This window comes from Aquarana catesbeiana, linkage group LG03 (genome assembly GCF_042186555.1).
Source record: "Aquarana catesbeiana isolate 2022-GZ linkage group LG03, ASM4218655v1, whole genome shotgun sequence".
Taxonomy (NCBI): domain Eukaryota; kingdom Metazoa; phylum Chordata; class Amphibia; order Anura; family Ranidae; genus Aquarana; species Aquarana catesbeiana.
In genome coordinates this window covers 422235587-422253757 of record NC_133326.1, presented here as the reverse complement: position 1 = coordinate 422253757, position 18171 = coordinate 422235587, and the positions used below count along the sequence as shown (strand labels likewise).

General features: G+C 45.3%; 1 protein-coding gene across 2 annotated transcripts in view; it reads left to right on the top strand.

The window, feature by feature from the left end:
• Positions 1 to 18171, top strand: part of SLC23A1 (solute carrier family 23 member 1) — a 1686654-nt gene that overhangs the window by 393385 nt on the left and 1275098 nt on the right. For both annotated transcript variants that reach the window (XM_073620757.1, XM_073620758.1), the window contains exon 6: positions 1473 to 1540. In XM_073620757.1, coding sequence (XP_073476858.1) covers positions 1473 to 1540 — 68 coding nt within the window. The remainder of the gene's footprint in view (positions 1 to 1472; positions 1541 to 18171) is intronic.

Genomic DNA, 18171 nt, shown 5'->3' with positions numbered 1-18171 from the left:
GGTCACACAAAGTTGTCGGAAAATCCAATCGTTCTAAACGTGGTGACGTAAAACACGTACGTCGGGACTATAAACAGTAGCCAATAGCTTTCATCTCTTAATTTATTCTGAGCATGCGTGGCACTTTGTGCGTCGGATTTGTGTACACACAATCGGAATTTCCGACAACGGATTTTGTTGTCGGAAAATTTTGTAGCAAGCTCTCAAACTTTGTGTGTCGGAAATTCCGATGGAAAATGTGTGATGGAGCCCACACACGGCCGGAATTTCCGACAAGGTCCTATCACACATTTTCCGTCGGAAAATCCGACTGTGTATACAGGGCATTAGAGTGCATACCGTATAAATCTGGATGGGTATGGATCGTGGTAAGCTCGGCTAGCCGGGCCAGGGACGGGAGCTCAGCAGAAACGTGTCCCTACACAGCCATGTACAGGCCACGCCCCCTTAACCGTACTTCTGGCTCAGTCTGATTAATGGTTTCTGATAGAAGGTAAGTATAACATGTTTGTTATTTTTTAAACAAAAAAAGGACTTTAATATCAATTTAACATTACATAGAAAGGGAAAACTAAGTAGGATTGGTCAGTTCCTCAGAGCAAGTAAAAAGTAGCAATTTTTAAATGTTTTATTACAGTTATACTATGTGAGGGGAATACAAAAAAAAAAAAAGTAGGTGTTATCCTAATTTGGCTACAGAAGTGTAAATACTGTAAACAGCGAGACATGATACTAAACATATTGAAAATGGGTAAAGGATTTACTTTAATGCATTTTGAGTCACTGAACCAAACAAACATAAATCCTCTGAAGTAGAAACTTCAAATGTGATACTTGTTCAAAAATCAATGAGTGACAAGTACTAAAGCCAGATAATGAGCATGACAGCCAGGCAACTTCCAAATAGAGGAACAGGGCAGCGATATTTTTCAAATGACATGTTTCCCTAAATAAGCCCTAATAAACCCTATATTTTTTACTTTAAGTTATGTATGCAGAATAAAGGAAATGGTCCCCCTGCAGGTTTAAGTCATAATGTACTAGAATGCACTGCATGCTAGTATATTATGACAGACTTACCTCCAGGGATGTGCTGTCAGGCCTCTCCCCAGTCCTCGGTGCTTCCATCTTCACCCGGGTCTTTCCTCTGTGTTTTGTACTTTTGGCCACTTGATTGGCCAGGCCAAGGTGATGTCATTTGTGCGAGTGGGAGTCCCAGTGCTGCAGCAAACAGAGCTGCACATGTGCGGCTCATATCACATTACCCAATGACTGACAGGGGGAACTTTTATGACAGAAGAGACCTCTAGGGTCTCCTCTGTTATAAAACGCCGGCCGGTCGGCATTTTTTTAAATAACTGACTTTACTACCACTTTAAGAATTTGATACTGTATTTTATAGTGAATGAATTGCTGAGTAGAGTTGAATACTGTGATGAGCTAACCATCTAATTTTGTCTGTTAATACACAGAGGAGATTTATGGAAATGAAACACTGCCATTCAACACATCTCATATCTGGCAGCCTAGAATAAGAGAGGTAAGCAATCCAACATACACCAATCATTTTTAACTGTTCAATGGAAAAATTACAGTGGTATACATTCCCTGTATTTAGGTAACTATACTGTATAAAAAAAGCATCTGAACTGAAAGTTTGGTTTTGGCCTTCTTTTTATTAGTGTGCTACTCATCTTAGGGTCCTCATAGATTTCACAGGAATATCAAACAAGCATTTACATTATAATCCAATCCTCTTCTGTCATACATGTTTCTCTTACAAATTTTTTTTTTTTTTTGGAGTTTTCATTTAGAAAGGAAAGCCCTGTAAGTACTGTAGCATACAATCCAAGTTGTGGTGAATAAAACAATGACATTTTATCATATCATCACAATAGTTTAACTTTATAAATACCTGACAGCATTATTTCTGTTTACATGACCAATTTGCCCCATGGTACTGAAAAGGGGATTGTGGCCATAATGAAGAGTATCAGATTCAGAGATGCAGTATGGTGTGGTAAAACCCATAAGTATATATGGTTTTAGTTACTGTTTGCTGAGAGCATAAGTCGCTCCTTAGCAATTACTTCCATTTGTAGTTTAATATTCCAGCAAAAATGCAATACACTTAATAGTATTGATTTAGGATTTTACCTGGATTAAAGATCTACAAGTGGAAGTAATTGTAAAGGAGCAAAAAGGAGCTCCAAGTGCTGACTGAAACCATTTGGATTTTTTTTTCTATTCAGATTAGTGGGGTATTATTCTGTTTCAGTTTGGTTGCTGCATTATTTTGATCCTCTATATCTTGAAGTAAACATACAAATGGTAGGAAAGGGGGAGGTGTATGCCTGTATATCAAGAATTATGTGCAAGTGAACGTGAGGGATGACATCACTAATGGATCTAGGGAGGAGGAGGAATTCTTGTGAGTGGAGCTCTAAAGGGAAGAAAATAATGGGAAAGCAATAGTGGGCATATGCTACAGGCCCCCTAACCTGAGGGAGGAGGGGGAGGCGAACCTCCTATCACAGCTTGGAATGGCGGAAAGGCTGGGAAATGTTATTATAATAGGGGATTTTAATTATCCAGATATAGACTAGGCAGAAGAAACCACGCATTCGTCTAAGGCTCGCCATTTCCTAAATGTCTTGCAGGATAATTTCATGAGTCAGTTGGTGAATGCACCAACAAGAGAACGCATTACTAGACCTACTGATTACTAACAATTAGGGATGAGCTTGATGTTCGGGTCGAACATAGGTTTGACTCGAACATCAGGTGTTCTCCCTTTCACAGAACAGTGAATATTATGGGGTGTTCGCGGCAAATTTGAGTGCCGTGGAATGCCCCATAATGCACTGCGAGATTGCAGTGCAGTGCTGTATGATGATTGGCCAAAGCATGCACCTGACCTGCATGCTTTGGCCAATCACAGCGCCCTCTGCTAAGAGAGCCATAATTGGTCAAAGGCAGGGTGCCTTTGGCCAATCATGGCCCAGGGGGACTAAGTCCACGCCCCACACTATATAAGGCAGCTTACACGGTTGCCCTGTGTAGTGTTGTTGGCGTGGACAGAGAGATAGCTTGAGTTAGATTAAGCAGGCAGGTTATTCAGTTAGTGGCTGTGTATTTGATATATATACACAGTCAGTCTAGTGTATATGTATGTGTATATATATATATATATATATATATATATATATATATATACACATACACTGAATATATACACCAATCTGCTAGCAATACACCACCATCTGATTTTAGCTGACAAATTTCCCTTCCCCAATTGCTGAACCGTTGAAAGAAATTTGGTCCTAGTCATCCACATGCTCAGCGTCTAAATGCTAGCTTGGCCAGATTGCTACCACTGCAACTGCTGCCTTTTCAGCTGGTAGACTCTGCCCCTTTCGTTAATTTGTGGCATGGCACTTGAGGCAGAACAGCGGGAGGAAGAGGAGGACTTCCTTACCTCTCAAGGCCCCCTTTATCCAGATAGCATTCCTGCAGGCCCGCCAAACACACAGGAAGAAGGAGGAGGAGGATTGTGTCAGCATGGATGTAGATTATTTTTTATTTTATTTATTTATGGTTTTTAAGGTTGAACTGGATGGACTTGTGTCTTTTTCAACCTGACTAACTATGTAACTATGTAACTATATATTTCAATGCAGGGCCCGTTCCTGCGCCCACCAAGAGTATCTGTGAGGGCTTACATTGCTGTGGTACCACCACCACCACCAAGGGCCCAATTTTCCTGTCTTTGTTTAACAGGGGCATTAAATTAAAATTCTTGATATCAAATTTCACAGCAGGGCCCGTTCCTGTGCCCACCAAGAATAATTGCGAGGGCTTACAGTGTTGTTGCACCACCACCACCAAAGGCCCAATTTTCCTGTCCTTGTTTAACAGGGGCATGTAATTACAATTCATGATATAATATTTTACAGCAGGGCCCATTCCTGCGTGCACCAAGAAAAACTGTGAGGGCTTACAGTGTTCTTGTACCAACACCTAAGGCCCAATTTTCTGTAGAGTATATATACTGCTGTTCAGAGTATATAGTGCCTGGGGTCCCCCCACGCCATTATTTTTATTTGGGTGCGGGGTGACCCTTAATATCCATACCAGACCCGAAGGGCCTGGTAATGAACTGGGGGGGGGACCCATGCCATTTTTTTCAATGATTTTCATCTATATTGCCGGGACCCGACAACACATTACAGCCACAATGTCAGAAACCATGAATCAGACTGAGACAGAAGTACAGTTAAATCACACTTGTTTAATAATAATAAAAAAGGGTAAACAGAGTAAACATAGTCAAAACATAGCCAGAGTTCAGGAAACGGAACAGAAAGTCAGACAACCCAAAATATCAGGGAGCCAGAGATGAGCGTAGTAGAACAGCAAATAGGATCTGGAACCAGAAGGAATGTCAACCAAGCAAATCTTTAACAGGAACATAGGAGAGCGTCTCTAGAGATGTGACCAAGGTGAAGGCAGAGATCATCTGGACTGGACGGCTTAAGTAGGCAGGACTGATGAGCAGGATATCATCAACAGGTGAATCACTGTGGAGAGATAGGAGCTGGCAATTAGCAGACAGCTGAGCGGCCAGCTTTGAGAAGTAAGGGCTGTGCCCAGCCCTGACAGTACCCCCTCCTCAATGACCCCTCCCCATCGGAGGACCACCAGGCTTGAGGAGGACAGGGGCATGTACATCTGAGGATGAGAACCAAGAGCGTTCCTGCGGACCGTACCCTTTCCAATGCACCAGGTACTGTATGCGCCCACGTAACCTACAGGAGTCAACAATGGACCGTACTTCATACTCCTCATGGTTCTCAACATGTACAAGGTGAGGACGAGGCACTGAGGTGGTAAAGCAGTTGCAGACCAAAGGTTTTAATAAGGAGACATGAAACACATTAGAGATGCGTATACTAGAAGGAAGGTCCAACGCGTAAGCCACTGGGTTAATCCTGCAAAGGATATGGAAAGGCCCAATAAACCGAGGTGCGAACTTCAAAGAAGGAACACAAAGTCGGAGGTTGTGAGAAGACAGCCAGACTCTGTCCCCACCCTGGTAGGAAGGTGCAGAAATCTGTACCTATCGTTAACATGTTGCAAAATCTCCTGGACTTGTGCCCAAGTGTTACGAAGACCACGGAGATGCTCCTCTAATGCAGGAATACTCTGCTGAACAAACGACGCAGGCAACACGGAAGGTTGGAAACCATACATTTAGAAGGAAGATCTAATGCATAAGCAACTGGGTTAATCTTGTGAAGAATACGGAAAGGCCCAATAAACCGAGGTGCGAACTTTAGAGAGGGAACACGAAGTCGGAGGTTGCGACATGACAGCCAGACCCTGTCCCCAACCTGGTAGAAAGGCGCAGGCAGGCGTCTGCGGTCAGCATGGAGTCTGTATTTATCATTAGCATGTCGCAAAGCTTCCTGGACCTGTGCCCAAGTGGAACGAAGAGAGCTCCTCTAATGCAGGAATACTCTGTGGAACAAATGAGTCAGGCAACATGGAAGGTTGGAAACCATAGTTCGCCATAAAGGGGGACAATCAGGAAGCAGAATTCAAGGCACTATTGTGAGCAAACTCCACCCACAGTAAGAGGTCTGACCAGTTGTTATGATGGTAAGAAATATAGCAATGTAGGAACTGCTCTAAGGACTGATTGGCTCATTCTGTGGCCCCATTAGACTGCGGGTGATATTCAGAGGAGAAAGCAAGCTGAATTTCCAACTGTGCACAAAAGGCTCGCCAGAACTGGGACACAAACTGACTACCCCTGTCCAAGACAATCACCTTGGGTAGCCCATGTAAGCGAAAGATGTCCCAAGCAAAAATGGAAGCCAGTTCCTTAACCTCCTGACATCCAGCCGTAGCCGAATGACGGCTTCAGCGCGGATGTCAATTCCAGGGAGGACGTCATATGACGTCCTCCCCTTTCCTCGCTCCCCGTGCGCGCTCAGGAGCGCGCAATGGGGAAATTCTGTGTTGGCCGTGTCCCTTGGACACAGCCAATCACAGATCGCTGTAAACGGCCAATCACAGCGGCCGTTTACAGCGCGATCGCTGCCTCCAATAAGAGATGATCTAAAATGTAAACAATTGAGATCATCTCTCATTGCCGGCTCTCTCTCCTCACACAGAGACAGCGTGTGAGGAGAGAGAGATCTGTCAGCCTTCTGTGAGTGTTCGTTTGTCATTTACTGTGCCTACAGTGCCCACAGTGCCCATCAATACAGTGCCCCATCAATACAGTGCCCCATCAATACAGTGCACCATCAGTACAGTGCCAATCGGTGCCCACCTGTGCGCCCAGCGGTGATCAGTGTCCAGCTGCACATCTGCACAGTGACCACCTGTGCCACCTCATCAGTGCCCACCTGTGCCACCTCATCAGTGCCCACCTGTGCCAATCAGTGCACATCTGTGCCGCCTCATCAGTGCCCATCTGTGCTGCCCCATCTGTGCCGCCCCATCTGTGCCGCCCCATCTGTGCCACCTCATAAGTGCACATCTGTGCAATCTCAGTGCACATCTGTTCCACCTCATCAGTGCCCACCTGTGCCGCCTCATCAGTGCCCACCTGTGCCGCCTCATCAGTGCACATCTGCACATCTGTTCCACCTCATTAGTGCACATCTGTTCCACCTCATCAGTGCACATCTGTTCCACCTCATCAGTGCCCCTCTGTGCCACCTCAGTGCCCATCTGTGCTCATCAGTGCCGCCTCATCAGTGCCCATCAGTGCAGGCTTAGCAACCATGGCCAAAAGAAGCTTTTCCGCTGAGGAGGCGTACCAAATACTGTCCCAGGCCGACGAGAGCAACGGGGAGCTCTCTTTTTCAAATTCCCTTTCCGATTCCGAGTCGGACATAAATTATGAGCCAGTCCTCAGTAGTGAAACACTGAGTGACTCAGAGGAGGAAGAGATTCGGCCCGCCAAACGAAGGCGTTCTGGTGGTGAGGCAGTGGCATCTACCAGCACGGCAGTCCCGTCCACCAGCACGGCAGTCCCGTCCACCAGCACGGCAGTCCCGTCCACCAGCACGGCAGTCCCGTCCACCAGCACCGCAGTGGCATCTACCAGCACCGCAGTGCCATCCACCAGCACCGCAGTGCCTCGGCAAGAAAGGCCAAGGACCCATGCCAGCCTTCCCTATGCCCTGCAGAACCCCTTGTGGCTTCCTCCTAATTCAGGAGAAGCCAACATTCCCCCTTTCACTGCCCAGCCAGGAGTCCAGGTGAACACGGAGAATTTTTCCCCAATAGATTTTTTTAATTTAATTTTTACCGAGGACATGCTGTCAAGTACTGTGGCCCAGTGCAACCTTTATGCACAGCAATTCATTGCGAATAATCCAACGTCCTACTATGCCCGTCCCTACGAATGGAGAGACCTAACGGTGGAGGAGTTGAAGGTTTTTTTAGGGCTCACATTTAACATGGGACTCACGAAAAAAAACACTTTGCTGTCCTATTGGTCAACCCACCCCCTCCAACACATGCCAATATACTCCAAGGTAATGCCCAGAAACAGATACCTCATGATAATGAGGTTTCTTCATTTCAACGACAATACCCAGTGCCCTCCCCGAAATGACCCAAACTATGATAGACTTTTCAAAATTCGGCCACTTTTAAATTATTTTTCTGCACTATTCCCCCTGCTGTTTACCCCAGACAAAAACATATGTGTGGATGAGTCCCTTCTTAAGTTTAGTGGCAGGCTTAAAATAAAGCAATATATTCCCAGTAAAAGGGCACGCTATGGGGTGAAGGTATACAAATTATGTGACCGAGTCACAGGTTACTTGTATGCCTTCAAAGTGTACGAAGGGAAGGACACCCAGCTGCAACCCCCTAATTGCCCAGACTACTTGGGATCAAGCGGGAAAATTGTTTGGGATCTCACATACCCCCTACTGGAGAAAGGCTACCACCTGTACGTAGATAACTTCTACACATCTCTGCCCCTGTTCCACAACCTGCATCGGAAGAAGACGCCTGCATGTGGTACCATCAAAAAGAACCGGAAGGGCTTTCCTCAAAGACTGGTCAATAAAAAATTGAGAAAAGGAGAAATGGCGAGTCTACGAAACAACGAGATTTTGGCAGTGAAGTGGAGAGACAAAAGAGATGTGTACATGTTGTCTTCAATCCACGATGATACCTTCATGGAAATCCACAGAAGAAATGGCCCCATACAGAAACCTAAATGCATCTTTGACTATAATTTGTTTATGGGGGGAGTCGACTTGAATGACCAGATGCTGGAACCGTACCTTGCCACAAGACGGACATACCATTGGTATAAGAAAGTCGCAATTTATTTTTTTCATTTGGCCATCTACAATTCTTATGTCATTTATCGTAACTCCACCCAAAACCCCAAAAGCTTCCTTGGCTACCAGGAGGAAGTTTTCACTGCCCTTACATTCCCGAACGGCCCCCCAGAAAATATCCAATCTGATGTTCTAAGCCGACTCTCCGAACGCCACTTTCCAGATAAGATCCCTCCCAAACCAACAGGCCAACGACGGCAAAAAAAAATGTAAGGTGTGTACAAGAGCTGGATTCAGAAGAGACACATCTTATTATTGTGCACAATGTCCTTCTGAACCAGGCCTCTGCGTAGGTGAATGTGTTCGTCGTTACCATACTTCACTAAATTATTAGTGAAGTATGGTAAACGTAAGCCTCCGTTCCTGCAATTCACCCTCACACCCCTTATGCCACTGCCTCCTCTGTAACTGACCCTGGCTTGTTATTTGACCACGCTTCTGCCTAACGATTCTGCACATACCTCTGCCTGATCTGGAACTGACCCTGGACTGTTATTCGACCATGCTTCTGCCCAACGATTCTGTACATACCTCTGCCTGATCTGGAACTGACCTTGGACTGTTTGACCATGATATTTGCCTGCCTCTTGGACTTATCTTGTACCCTGCAACTGGACTAGTGGGATTCAACACAGGGGTCTCACATATGTGAGGGGCTCCAGAATTGTTTTTCTGGATGAAGAAAACTATTTTTTTTGTTTTCTCAATCCTAGATTAGGGTCTGGAGACTCGGAGGCTTCAAAGAGATTTGGGTGGGAGAAGCCTCTACCCCTGTCCCCATTCTGTCCTGAACGAGGCCCTACTTCTGCCTGTAGGACTTACTGCCGTCATGCCTCTGCCTGTTGCACTGACCACACCACATGGACCTGCCTACTACCAGGACCTATATTTTTGGCACTGCGGACAATATCTCTGCCTGCACTGACCCTGGACTTTATATGGACAGTAACCCCGCCTGCTGCCTGGACAATTGTGTTCGCCGCTGCTGACCAAGTCCCTGCCTGCTGCCTGGACCAGTGCTATCCTCCTGTGTACAACTACGCTACTACAACCACAGGTAATCTTTTTTGTTTACGCTTTGCTCAGCATAATATATTTTGGGGTGTAATTCTTGGTATGTGCATGCTATGTGTCCCTGGAACACCTGACAGTGTTCCTTGCATGTTGGATCTCTGTATGTGGCCAGGCTGTGTAGAAGTCTCACACATGTGTTATCGCCATACTCAGGAGGAGTAGCAGAATGTATTTTGGGGTGTCATTTTTGCTATCCAAATGCTATGTGTTGGAAATATCTTATAAACGGACAACTTTGTGTAAAAAAAAATGCGTTTTCATTTTTTTTCCACATTTTTCAAAAACTTCTGGAAAAAAATGAACCGTTCAAAAGACTCATTATGCCTCATAGATTATACGTTGGGGTGTTAGCTTCCAAAATGGGGTCATTTTGTGGGTGTTTCCATTGTCCCGGTGCTCCAGGGCCTTCAAAAGTGTAATAGGTGGTTGAGAAATGTGATGTGTAATTTATGCTCCTAGAACACCTGATGGTGCTCCATGCATGTTGGGCCTCTGTATGTGGCCAGGCAGTGAAAAAGTCCCACACATGTGGTATCGTAATACTCAGGAGGAGTAGCAGAATGTATTTTGGGGTGTCATTTGTGGTATACACATGCCATGTGAGAGAAATAAGCTATTACAATGACAATTTTGTGGGGAAAAAAAAAAAAAAAAAATCTCAATTTTGCAAAGAATTGTGGGAAAAAAATACAACTTCAAATAACTCACCATGCCTCTAACTAAATACATTGAAATGTCTACTTTCCAAAAAGGGGTTATTTGTGGGGCATTTGTACTTTCCTGGCTTGTTAGGGTCTCAGGAAATGAGATAGGCCTCAGTACATCAGATGTGATAATTTTTTTATGATTTGCACCATAGCTTGTAGACTCTAAAACTTTCACACAGACCAAATAATTTCCACAAATTTTTGGTTATTTTTACCAAAGATATGTAGCAGTATAAATTGTGGCCAAAATTTATGAAGAAAAATTACGAATTTGCAAAATTTTATCACAGAAATTAGGAAAAATGTGTTTTTTTTCAAAATTTTCGGTCTTTTTTCATTTATAGCGCAAAAAATAAAAAACCCAGAGGTAATCAAATACCACCAAAATAAAGCTCTATTTGTATGAAAAAAAGGACAAAAAAAATCATTTGGGTACAGTGTTGCATGACTGAGTAATTGTAATTCAAAGTGTGAGAGCACTGAAAGCTGAAAATTGGTCTGGATAGGAGGGGGGTTTAAGTGCCTAGTAAGCAAGTGGTTAAACAGGAATGCAGGAGATGGTTTCTTGTGATGTGACCAAGGCGAAGGCAGGAATGAAGTGAGCTGGAGATCTTTAACCACTAGACATCCGCGCTATGGCTGAATGACGGCCACAGCGCGGACCTGCATTCCCGGGAGGACGTCATATGACGTCCTCCCCTGTGCACGCTCCCTGCGCGCGCCCTGCAGGGCGCGCGCCTGGCGCGCTGTGATCACCGAGTCACTGAGACTCGGCTGATCACCGATCTGAGTAAGGGGCCGGTCCCGGCCCCTTACCATGTGATCAGCTGTCAGCCAATGACAGCTGATCACATGATGTAAACAGGAAGATCGGTAATCGTTTTTTTTTTTTACTCGCGCTAACAGCGCGAGTAGAGAAAAAAGCCGATCACCGGCTCAGATGTCAGGGACATCGGTCCCAAAGTGGAAGCACAACACATTCCTCATCAGTGCCACCCAAAAGTGCCACCTAACAGTGCCCACAGTGCCACCTAACAGTGCCCACAGTGCCACCTATCAATGCCCACAAGTGCCACCTACCAATGCCCACCTGTAGTGCCAATCAGTGCCACCTGTCAGTGCTGCCCATCACTGCCACCCATCAGTGCCCATCACTGCCACCTATCAGTGCCCATCACTGCCACCTATCAGTGCCCATCACTGCCGCCTCATCAACGTACATCAATGAAGAAGAAAAAGTACCCGTTAAAAAATTTTTATAATTCAGGTTTTTACATTTTTTTAACAAAAAGTAAAAACCGCAGAGGTGATCAAATACCACCAAAAGAAAGCTCTATTTGTGGGAAAAAAAATGATAAAAATTTCATTTGGGTACAGCATTGTATGACCGCGCAATTGTCATTCAAAATGCATTAGCGCTGAAAGCTAAAAATTGGTCTGGATAGGAGGGGGGTTTAAGTGCCCTGTAAGCAAGTGGTTAAGTAGGCGGGACTGACGAGCAGATCCACAACAGCTGGTTAACTGTGGGGAGAGATGAGAGCTGGCAATTAGCCGACAGCTGAGCGGCCAGCTCAGAGAAGGAAGGGCTGAGCAAGCCCTGACAGTCACCAGTACAGTATTTATAAATTGAAATCATATCCCCTCTCAAGCGTCTCTTCTCCAGAGAGAATAAGTTCAGTGCACGCAACCTTTCCTCATAACTAATATCCTCCAGACCCTTTATTAGCTTAGTTGCCCTTCTTTGTACCCGCTCCATTTCCAGTACATCCTTCCTGAGGACTGGTGCCCAGAACTGGACAGCATACTCTAGGTACGGCCGGGCCAGAGTCTTGTAGAGCGGGAGAATTATCGTTTTATCTCTAGAGTTGATCCCCTTTTTAATGCATACCAATATTCTGTTTGCTTTGCTAGCTGCAGCTTGGCATTGCATGCCATTGCTGAGCCTATCATCTACTAGGACCCTCAGGTCCTTTTCCATCCTAGATTCCCCTAGAGGTTCTCCCCCCCAATGTATAGATTGCATTCATATTTTTGCCACTCAAACGCATTATTTTACATTTTTCTACATTAAACCTCATTTGCCATGTAATTGCCCACCCCATTCATTTGTTCAGATCTTTTTGCAAGGTTTTCACATCCTGCGGGGAAGTTATCGCCCTGCTTAGCTTAGTATCGTCCGCAAATACAGAGATTGAACTGTTAACTCCATCCTCCAGGTCGTTTATGAACAAATTAAATAGGATTGGTCCCAGCACAGAACCCTGGGGGACCCCACTACCCACCTCTGACCATTCAGAGTACTCCCCATTTATCACCACCCTCTGAACTCGCCCTTGTAGACAGTTTTCAATCCATGTACTCACCCTATGGTCCATGCCAACGGACCTTATTTTGTACAGTAAATGTTTAAATGGGGAACTGTATCAAATGCTTTTGAAAAATCCAGATACACCACGTCTATGGGCCTTCTTTTATCTAGATGGCAAGAACGATTCTTCATGAATCCATGCTGATTACTGCTAATCATACCGTTCTTGTTACTAAAATCTTGTATATAGTCCGTTATCATCCCCTCCAAGAGCTTGCATAATATTGATGTTAGGCTAACTGGTCTGTAATTCCCAGGGATGTATTTTAGGCCCTTTTTAAATATTGGTGCTACATTGGCTTTTCTCCAATCACTTGGTACCATTCCAGTCAGTAGACTGTCAGTAAAAATTAGGAACAATGGTCTGGCAATTACTTGACTGAGTTCCCTAAGTACCCTCGGATGCAAGCCATCTGGTCCCGGTGATTTATTAATGTTAAGTTTCCCAAGTCTAATTTTAATTCTGTCCTCTGTTAATCATGGAGGTGCTTCCTATGATGTGTCATAAGGATAAACACTGCAGTTTTGGTTACTGAAGCCCCCAGATTCCCTTGTAAAGACTGAGGAGAAGAATAAATTCAATACCTTCACCATCTCCCCATCCTTTGTAACCAGATGTCCTTCCTCATTCTTTATGGGGCCAATATGGTCTGTCCTCCTTTTTTACTGTTTACATACTTAAAGAATTTCTTGGGATTTTTTTGATCTCCTCTGCTATGTGTCTTTCGTGTTCTATCTTAGCTGCCCTAATTGCACCCTTATGCCCCGTACACTTGATAGGATTTTCCGACGGAAAATGTTCTATGGGAGCTTGTTTCGGAAATTCCGACTGTGTGAAGGCTCCATCGGACATTTTTGTCACACAAAATTTGAGAGCTGGTTCTCAAATTTTTCTTAGTTTAGGGAAGTTGGCTCTTTTGAAATTCAGTGTCTTTGTATTCCCCTTATGTTTCCTATTTTTGTGATTTATACTGAAGCCAACTGACCTCTGATCGCTGTTTCCTAAATTGCCCCGTATTTCCACATTCGTGATCAGGTTTGCATTGTTGGTAATCAATAGATCCAGTAACGCTTTATTTCTAGTTGGTGCTTCTACCATCTGAACCATGAAATTGTCCTGTAAGACACTTAGGAACTGGCGAGCCTTAGACGAATGCATGGTTCCCTCCGCCCAGTCTATGTCTGGATAATTAAAATCCCCTATTCTGATAACACTTCCCATCCTTGCTGCTAATCCAACTTGTGATAGGAGATCCGTCTCCCCCTCCTCCCTCAGGTTATAGCATACTCCCAGTAATATTTTCCCCTTAGCTTCATCCCTTTGGAGCTCAACCCATAAGTATTCCACCTCCTTCCTAGCTCCCTTAGTGATGTCATCTCTCACATTCACTTGTACATTATTCTTGATATATAGGCATACCCCTCCCCCTTTTTTACCCTCTCTATCCCTGCGATAAAGGGTATACCCTTGAATGGTTGCCAGACAATCATGAAAGCTGTTGAACCAGGTCTCTGAAATTCCCACAAAATCCAAATCCTCCATTTACAACAGTAACTCTAGTTCACCCATCATGTCCGTCAGGCTCCTGGCATTGGTGAACATGCTACGTAGTTTAGAACAGTCGCATACTATCCTCTTATTGGGTGTTCCGAGATTGCAACTAGGACTTGTTACTATACTGTCAGGGCTGGGCTCAGCCCTTCCTTCTCTGAGCTGGCTGCTCAGCTGTTGGCTAATTGCCAGCTCCTTTCTCTCCACAGTGACTCAGCTGTTGATCATCTGCTCATCAGTCCTGCCTACTTAAAGCCATCCAGCTCACTTCATCTCTGCCTTCGCCTTTGGTTACATCTCAGAGATTTTCTCCAGCGTTCCTGTTGAAGACTTGCTCGGCTGACATCCCTTCTGGCTCCTGATCCTGCTTGCTGTACTACTATGTTGATCTCTGGCTCTCTGACATTGGCAGACTACCCGATCTGGTTACTGAACTCTGGCTATGTATTGACTATGCTTACTCTGTTTACCTTTTTATTATTATTAAACAAGTGTGATTAACTGTACTTCTGTCTCAGTCTGATTTATGGTTTCTGACAGTAGGTGAAGGCCATGAATTCAGAAGATGCAGTCAGTCTACTTGTTGGTAATATTTTTTCCAGATTGGATGACCAGGATCACCGCATGGATCAGTTTACCTTGGCGATACAAACGCTCCTGCGTCGCACGGCTCACCTGGAATCTTCCACTATGGCTACTCCGGTACAACATGTGTTGCAGGCCATCCCTGCTGCTGCTCAAGTCTCTGTGCAGGCACCCGCCTCTTGTATTACCTCTATAAGAGGCATGTCTGGTTCTGCTCCACTTCTATAGCGATTTGGGGGTGATCCAGTTCAATGCAGAGGGTTTCTCAACCAGGTTGAGATATACTTTGAGATGCTGCCCCAGGCGTTTTCCACGGACAGGAGAACCCGTGGTCCTGAGTTACCCAGAATTTGTGGCTTCCTTCAAAAGGGTATTTGACGTTCCCGCACACTCTGCTTCTGCTGCCAAGAGCCTCATGTCCATCAAACAGAGTACGCCATTGAATTCTGTACTCTGGTGGCAGAGGTTGCTTGGCACAATGAGGCCCTCGTGGCTGCCTTCTCTCATGGTCTCTCTGATAACATCAAGGATGAGATAGCAACCCGAGATATACCCACTGAGCTGGAGAGGTTGATCACATTTGCCATCCTCATTGACTCCAGACTCAGAGAAAGACTCTCTTTTAAGGAGCGCTGGCACAAGCCTCCTGTACATTTGTCTCCGAGCTTTGCAGTCTTGCCTCCCTCACCTCCCATGCCTCCTGGTACCGAGTCGTTCTGTGAAGATGAACCCATGCACTTGGGCTTCACGCGTCTTTCTGCGGATGAGAGAGCCCTTAGGAGGAGGGAGAGATTGTGCCTTTATTGTGGCCAGGCTGGTCACTTTTTGAAGTCTTGTCCTACCCGTCCAGGGAACGCCCGAACCTTGAGGTCCTGTCACGGACAGACCTTAGGTGGCGTTGTTTCGTCTCCAGTTTCCCAGAAAGATAAGCCCCTGGTTTTGGTTACCCTGTCTTGGGCTGAGTCATCCATCGAGATACAGGCTCTAATCGACTCTGGGGCTGCAGGCCTGTTCATTGATGATGCCTTTGTATCGAAGCACTCGATTCCACTGCAGTTGTGTGACACTCCACTTGCCATTGAGGCTCTTGACGGGAGACCTCTACAGCCTGCCCATGTGACTCATGAGACTGTTCCGTTGTCCATGGCCATAGGGGCCATTCACCATGAGATAATCCAATTCCAAGTGATTTCCTCACCTAAGTTTCCGCTGGTTATTGGTTATCCTTGGTTACAGAGGCACAACCCTTCTTTTGAATGGCTCCATGCTGAGGTTCTGTCCTGGTCGCCACAGCGCAGTGGGAGATGCTTCCAGAAGATAGCCAAGGTCCTGTGCACCTCTTCACTCTCCTCCCTGCCGGAGGAGTACCGCGATTTTAGCGATGTCTTTGACAAAGTTCAAGCTGGTACTTTGCCTCCACACCGGTCGTATGATTGTGCAATTGACCTTCAACCTAGTGCCATACCCCTCGTGGCCGGGTTTACCCTTTGTCGGTCTTGGAGAATAAGGCCATGGAGGGGTATGTCGCAGACGCACTTTCTCGTGGTTTCATCCGCAAATCCTCATCTTCTGCTGGTGCTGGTTTCTTTTTTGTGAAGAAGAGTGGTGAACTGAGACCTTGTATCGATTATAGGGGTCTCAATCGTTTCACGATTAAGAATGCCTATCCCATTCAGTTGATTATGGAGTTATTTGACCGCCTTAAGGGAGCAACAGTTTTCACGAAACTTGATTTGAGAGGGGCATACAATCTCATCAGGATTAAGGAGTGTGACGAGTGGAAAACTGCGTTTAATACCAGATCAGGTCATTATGAGTAATGCCTTTTGGTCTTTGTAACGCTCCGGCAGTTTTCCAGGAGTTCATTAATGGTGTCCTCCAAGATTTGTTGCAGTTATGTGTGGTGGTTTATCTCGACGATATCCTCATATTTTCCAAGTTCCTGGAGAGCCACCACACAGATGTCTGTCGTGTGCTTCAGAGACTACGAGAGAACAATCTCTATTGTAAATTGGAGAAGTGCAAATTCCATTGTGAACAGGTGAAATTCCTGGGCTATGTCATTTCCACTGCTGGTTTTTCGATGGACCCAGAGAAATTTTCAGCGGTCCTACAGTGGCCTGGACCTGTGGGTTTACATCCTCTGCAGCGTTTTCTTGGCTTTGCCAACTACTATCGGAAGTTTATTCATAACTTCTCGTCTCTGGTCAAGCCCCTGACCGATATGACCAGGAAAGACGGCAACCCACAGAGTTGGTCTCTAGATTCCATTAAGGCCTTTTAGAGTCTCAAGGTTGCCTTTGTTTCTGCTCCTGTGTTGGCACACCCTGATCCTATGTTGCCTTTTATCCTAGAAGTTGATGCTTCCAAGACTGGAGTTGGCGCCCTTCTGTCTCAACGTCCTAACTCTGAGTGTGCTATGCATCTGTGTGGCTACTTTTCCAAGAAATTGTCACCGGCAGAGTGCAATTACGAGATTGGTGACAGAGAGCTGTTGGCGATCATTTTAGCCCTGAAAGAATGAAGACATCTCCTTTAAGGTACCACTGTGCCGGTTCTCATTCTTACTGACCATAAGAATCTCACATTCTTGTCTGAGGCTAAGCGCCTCTCTCCCAGAAGGGCGCGATGGGCTCTTTTCTTGTCGAGTTTTAATTACATTGTCTCATTCTTACCAGGTACTAAGAATGTAAGGGCTGACGCCTTGTCACGACAATTTTCCTCGGAGTCGGTTCCGATTCCGGTTCTGGTTCCAGTGATTCCTCCTGATCGTATTCTGGCTACGGTTCGCACCAGTCTTACTTCTCCTTTGAGTGACAAAATTCTTGCTGCTCAGGTCAATGCTCCTCCTGCAAAACCTTGTGACCGCTGCTTAGTTCCCGAGAGTCTCTGTACTGCCATGCTCCAGAATTACCATTCTCCCAAGGCTGCTGGCCACCCTGGGAAGAATCAACTCTTTTGGGGCATTTCCCAATAATTCTGGTGGCCTAGTCTACGTGCTGATGTAGCCGCCTTCGTAGCTGCCTGTTCCGTGTGTGCTCAGAGTAAGACTCCATGACACCTTCCATTGTGCCTCCTACAACCCATACCCAATGGAGAGGGGCCCTGGACCCACCTGTCTATAGATTTCATTGTGGAGTTACCCAACTCCCAGGGCAACACAGTTATCCTTATGGTAGTTGACCGGTTCTTGAAAATGTCCCATTCTATTCCACTCAAGAAGTTGCCTACTTCTAAGGAACTGGCTTCTATTTTTGCTCAGGAGATCTTCCGCTTACATGGGCTACCCAATGTGATTGTCTCAGACAGGGGTAGTCAGTTTGTGTCCCGGTTCTGGCAAGCCTTTTGTGCACAGTTTTTGAAACAAGATCCCCTGGTGGTGAACTTTTGAGGCACAAAGATAGTAAAGAATATTCTAATATGAAAAAATATTTATTGAAATATGAAAAATACAAAACATTTAATAAAGTACATTTAAAGTGAACATTCCAGTGTTGTCATACAAAA